The sequence below is a fragment of the Piliocolobus tephrosceles genome, chromosome 6, assembly GCF_002776525.5.
Source record: "Piliocolobus tephrosceles isolate RC106 chromosome 6, ASM277652v3, whole genome shotgun sequence".
In the NCBI taxonomy this organism is placed as follows: Eukaryota; Metazoa; Chordata; class Mammalia; order Primates; family Cercopithecidae; genus Piliocolobus; species Piliocolobus tephrosceles.
Window position 1 is genome coordinate 153931089 of NC_045439.1, and position 5909 is coordinate 153936997.

Here is a 5909-nt window from a genome sequence, read left to right on the forward strand (position 1 = left end):
TTTAGTAGAGACGGGGTTTCACCGTATTAGTCAGGATGGTCTCGATCTCCTAACCTCGTGATCCGCCCGTCTTGGCCTCCCAAAGTGCTGGGATTACAGGCTTGAGCCACCGTGCCCGGCCGGGGCTGTTATTATTAATAACATGTTTTTCATTCTCAGAGCATCTCCATTGCCCTCATGACCTTCCCTCAAATATTCCTAAATAGCCTAAACTACTCCATTCACCCCAAAGTTCTCCTTATTTAAAAGCCCTAGAATAATTAATCTCAGGTCTCCCCACTTACATAAGAAAACAGGACAGAGCTTCTGTGTCGGGACTTTGGGACAGGTGCCTCCGGGCCAAGGCTTTGTAACGCTGCCATCGACGGAAGTTCTCATAAACGTCCTTGGAAATTTTGCAGCAGTCACCCAGTGAAGGCTTGGCTAGAGTGGCCACAGGACCGCCTTCCCCGGTTGTCCCATGTAGCCCTGGCCAAGCTTTTTCCAGGGGCACAATGGGGACCAGTTGAGCAACTGGTGGTGGAGCCTGAGGTGGAAGGCCTGGAGGGTCCTCCCGGCTGACACCAATGGCCTTAGAGGGCAGAATGGTCTTCATATTAGATGCTGTCACAAATGGAGGTGCAGGACCCTCAAGACTCCCACAGGGAGTGCCCGGGGCAATCGAATTGAGCGAATTGAGGGCAGTCTGAGTAAGGATAAAGCTCTGAGTTTGAGAGGGCTCAGCTGATCCCCCTTCTGTCTTGACTTTGACAATGACATTGCCAGCCCCAGCCCCACTGAGGCAAGGGCCCCCGTCCCCTGTCGCCAACAGTGAGCTGGGGAAAGCGGAGAGCGTCAGAGGGTTGTCTGGAGAGAATACTGAAGGCATGATGGGCTGTGGAGGTGGCTCCCCGGGTGGGTGGTCTGGTGGGCCAGAAGCTGGCGGGAGAGAGGGAAGTGCAGGCGATGGAGACCGGGCAGCACTAGGTTTCATGCTCATATCCGGTCCCGGCAACGGAGATGCTGTCGAGATAGAGAAAAAGAAGAAATGGAGTAGGAGAAAAGAAGACCAGAGTTAGCCGTCTGAATTCCCCATTTTATTTTTATTTTTATTGTTATTGTTTGAGAGAGAGTCTTGCCCTGTCACCCAGGCTGGAGTGCAGTGGCGCGATCTCAGCTCACTGCAAGCTCCATCTCCCGGGTTCACGCCATTCTCCTGCCTCAGCCTCCCGAGTAGCTGGGACTATAGATGCCCGCCACCACGCCTGGCTAATTTTTTGTATTTTTAGTAGAGACGGGGTTTCACCGTGTTAGCCAGGATGGTCTTGATCTCCTGACCTCGTGATCCTCCCTCCTCAGCCTCCCAAAGTGCTGGGATTACAGGTGAATTCCCCCTTTATTTAAATTTTTTTTTTTTTTTTTTTTTTGTAGAGGCAGGGCACAGTGGCTCATGCCTGTAATCTCAGCACTTTGGGAGGCCAAGGTGGAAGGATCGCTTGACTCCAGGAGTTTGAGACCAGCCTGGGCAACATGGCAAAACCCTGTCTCTACTAAAAATACAAAAATAAGCCAGGCGCACTGGCATGCACCTGTAGTCCCAACTACTTGGGGGGGGCTGGGGTGGGAGGATCACTTGAGCCCAAGAAGTCGAGGCTGCAGTGAGCTGAGATCGCGCCTCTGCACTCCAGCCTGGGTGACAAAGGAAAACTCTGTCTCAAAACAAATAAACAAACAAACAAACAAACAAAACTCTAGAGATGGGGTCTCACTATGTTGCCTAGGCTAGGCTCAGACTCCTGGCCTCAAGTGATCCTCCTGCCTCAGCCTTCCACCCCATCTGAGTTCCTCTTTAGACTCGAAGACTCAAAGCACTGATTCTCAACAGGTGAGATAGGGGATAAGGATGGGGAACTTGTGTAGTTTGCAAATATCCCCCAAGTGATTTTGATCTTACTCCTCGTTGAGAATGACTGCATTAAAGAAGCTGCTTCTTTTTCAACAAGACATACAGACCCCTGTCTGTCAAGAAGAGATAAGCCCAAGGCATCACTGCCTCTAAGTGTTGCTTTTTTTTTTTTTTTCTTTCTTTCTTTTTAGATGGAGTCTTTCTGTGTCACCCAGGCTGGAGTGCAGTGGCACGATCTTAGCTCACTGCAACCTCTGCCTCCCAGGTTCAAGTGATTCTCCTGCCTCAGCCCCTCAAGTAGCTGGGATTACAGACGTGAACCACCACATCCGGCTAATGTATTTTTAGTAGGTATGGGGTTTATGCCATGTTGGCCAGGCTGGTCTCAAAAACCTGACCTCAGGTGATCCACCTGCTTCGGCCTCCTAAAGTGTTGGGATTACAGGCGTGAGCCACTGCACCCGACCCCCTAAGTGCTTCTCTAAGAAAATTCCTGGCAGACCTCTCCAGCCTCTCCATAGGCTGTTTACTAAGATACAGAATTGGGTTGACACCTGCTCTGCAGGGAAAACAGCCCACAGCAGCCTCTGTGCAGTAAGGGAACTAGTCCACAGCAAGTTCCAGCCCCTCTTGAGGCATCCATAAGGCCTTTGAGAAGGAGGCACTTTCAAAAATATTATTGGCTCATTTCTTCCTCCTTTTCCTTTTCCTGTTGCTTCTTATAAATCTCTCTAAACCTAAAATACCAGAAGAAAGATTCAATCTTTGAGCAGGAGCAGTGACTCTAGGGCCCATGAGGCTCAGACATCCCGAAACACCTTCCACCCAGCATTGTATGTACATCCCCTATGCTCACCTATTCCAAACCAGAGATTCAAACCACCTGAACCCTGCTTCTCCCAGCTGCTCTGTGGCCTCTGCCACCACGCACAGAAGTACTGTTCCCAGGAGAGGATATGTGGATTGGATGTTTGGTTCCCAGAAATTTTGTTGTATAACAGCCAGGAATAATTAGGGAGGATTAGATAAGGACAAGGAAATGAGTGAAGGGAGGGCGGTGTGGGGAGAGAGGTTTCTGGATCTTTAAGTAACCGCTGGACGTGTTTGGCGATGCAGACTATCTGTGGTCCTTCTGCTTGGAGCTCCTAACGTCAGAAATTTAGGGCTCACTAGGAATGAGGCACTGAGCTAGGTGCTAAGGACAGGACAATGAAGTCCTTCATTGTCACAATTCCAGCTGAGGAGGGGCTATGTGGACTGTAGTCAAAGAGACCAAGGATAAGTATACAAATGTGTACTTAATCAGAACCTGTGTCTCCTAGAACTTTTTTTTTTTTTTCCCCGAGACAGAGTCTCTGTCACCGAGTCTGGAGTGTAGTGGCGCGATTTCAGCTCACTGCAACCTCTGCTGCCTCCTGAGTTCAAGCGATTCTCCTGCCTCAGCCTCCCAAGTAGCTGGGATTACAGGCGGGCGCCAACACACCCAGCTAATTTTTGTATTTTTAGTAGAGATGGGGTTTCACCACGTTGGCCAGGCTGGTCTTGAACTCCTGACCTCAAGTGATCCACCTCCCTCGGCCTCCCAAAGTGCTGAGATTACAGGTGCTTGAGGTCAGGAGTTAGACACCAGTCTGGCCAACCTGGTGAAACCCCGTCTCTACTAAAAATACAAAAATTAGCCGGGTGCGGTGGTGGGCACCTGTATCGCAGCTGCTCAGGAAGCTGAGGAAAGAGAATCGCTTGAACTCGGGAGGCAGACTTTGCAGTGAGCTAACGTCACACCACTGCACTCTAGTGTAAGCGACACAGTGAGACTCCATCTCAAACAAAAAAAAAAAAAACAAAAAAACAACAGTAGAATATAACCTGCTTAAATCTCCTCCTCCTTACAAAAAAATATTACACTGTCAAACTCACACCACCCAACTTCTGCATTCTGACCATGGAACATGAGCAAACTCAAATTCAAACTCATTTCAGCCACAGAGCAGAGCGCTGAGGGTATGTCACTGAGTACAGAACACAATGAAAGGGGCCTGAAGGCCTGAGATCCATAAAAGGAAGAAAAACTAAGAGCATCTCAGTGAAGCCCCAGCTGTCATCCTGGCTGTAATGACCCACCTCTCTGGCCCAGATGAATAAGGAAAAACTGCTTCCTGAACTCAAAGCGACACCACCTCTAGGGCTGGAAGGAGCTGTGAGGCTCTGAGCAGAGGCAGTATTTTTTTTTCCGAATTCATTCGAGACCGGGGACCGCTCTTGTTGCCTAGGCTGGAGTGCAGTGACACAGTCTTGGCTCACCACAACCTCTGCCTCCCGGGTTCACGGGATTCTCCTGCCTCAGCCTCCCGAATAGCTGAGATTACAGGCATGCGCCACCATGCCCGGCTTTTTTTGTTGTTGGTTTTTTTTTTGTAGTTTTAGTAGAGATGGGGTTTCTCCATGTTGGTCAGGCTGGTCTTGAACTCCTGACCTCAGGTGATCCGCCCACCTCGGCCTCCCAAAGTGCTGGGATTACAGGCATGCGCCACCGTGCCCGGCCAGAATAGAGGCAGTTTATAATACATTCCAGCCTAGCTTTCAGGAAGGCATTTCTCTGCAACCGGTAACTACAGATTATCTTTTCCCGCTAAGGTCCTTCCCACCTTACCCTCCCATCCTCCGTCCTCCACATCCCCTTCGCCTCATAAGCTCAAGCATGGCAGAATCCTAGAACAGGCTCCAGTTGCCTGAAAGAGACAGATGAACTTGGGCATTCCCCCTTGAAACCTCTCTGTGCCAGTCCTAAGACACATCCTCTGATCCCCTCTCCCACCACAAAGACACGTGCTGAAGTGGCCCCCTGTTCAAGAGAATCAAGTTGCTAATTGCCATCCATTCTCTATACTCAGCATGTGTCCTCGGAGACACTTTGATCTGCCTTTAAGAAGGTCCTCTTCCCTCCCCAGCCCCTAGTCTTAATGGTACAATCTCCTTCTCTAGCCTCCCCAAGTGTGATACCTTTGATGGGATGTAGCACCTTGCATTCCTTTAGGTCAGCCCAAAGAGCTCGTCCCAAAGGATATGAGCAGGTACCAGAAATCCTCCTCACCACCTAAAGACTTACCTCCATCTGAAGCCATCCTCTCAGGTTTGGGCACTAACTGTGGCTGTCTGGAAGCCTCCAGAATGAGGCAGTCAGGTCCAGGACCCAGAGTAACCTGGCTCCAAGTAGGTGCACAGGGATCCAAGAAAGGGAAGGTAAACATCAGATCAAACAGAACTAGAATATGGAACTCAAGGCATACTGCTGTGGGGGAGGGGAGAGGGAAAAGTGGGGTGAGGGTGGGGAGACATATTCCATGAAGGGTTCTAGTAACTATGCAAAAACCAGGAATTCCCTTCAAACTACAGTTTGACAACACAATTGATGTTCGCCCTTTAGGGCTATTTGTAAATTCTTTCTCAGATTCCCAACACATTACAGTTTTGCATTTGGTTCCCTATACTTCAATTCTTCACCAACATATCTCATTTTGTGTCCTTCCATCCTAGCCAGTTCTGTAACTGACTTCCTATTAACAGCAGGTTGATGGTAGCCCCCTGACTTAATCCAATGATGGCTATATTTTCTGAACTAAATTCAGACCACATTGGTCTGTATACTTAAGGATCAAGGGAACTAAAGTTTAAAATTAGAATTGTCAGATGATCCAAGGTGCTGGATTGCTGTGTGCACGTCATTTCCTTGGAAAGCTGTCCAATCTACTAACATAGGCTCTGTACTCCACAGAAGCCTTACCCTTTGCTGAAAAGCCTCACTAAATAAAAAAGCTGCCATGCAGTTTAAAACCTCAAGAGTAGAAAGTCCTTTGTTTCGTTAAATCATTTTGGTTTAAATTTTAAAAATAAAATGTATCTGCTAAGGTTCCTGGTGACTATTTCAGGCCAGTAATTCCCAGACCATCCTCTACAGCCACAGCTTCATCCAAACGTGGATTTCCCCCAAAAGACCTTCCCTGGGGTTCATGACATCTTTCTTGCT

At 48.8% G+C, this 5909-nt stretch overlaps 1 protein-coding gene across 4 annotated transcripts in view; it reads right to left on the reverse strand.

The window, feature by feature from the left end:
• Window positions 1–5909, reverse strand: part of NUTM1 (NUT midline carcinoma family member 1) — a 19130-nt gene that overhangs the window by 9670 nt on the left and 3551 nt on the right. For 3 of the 4 annotated variants that reach the window (XM_026456340.1, XM_026456341.1, XM_026456339.1), the window contains one exon: window positions 285–1002. In XM_026456340.1, coding sequence (XP_026312125.1) covers window positions 285–1002 — 718 coding nt within the window. Of the gene's footprint in view, window positions 1–284; window positions 1003–4991; window positions 5080–5909 lie in introns of those variants that run through there. The other variant, XM_026456342.1, reaches the window with a different exon arrangement.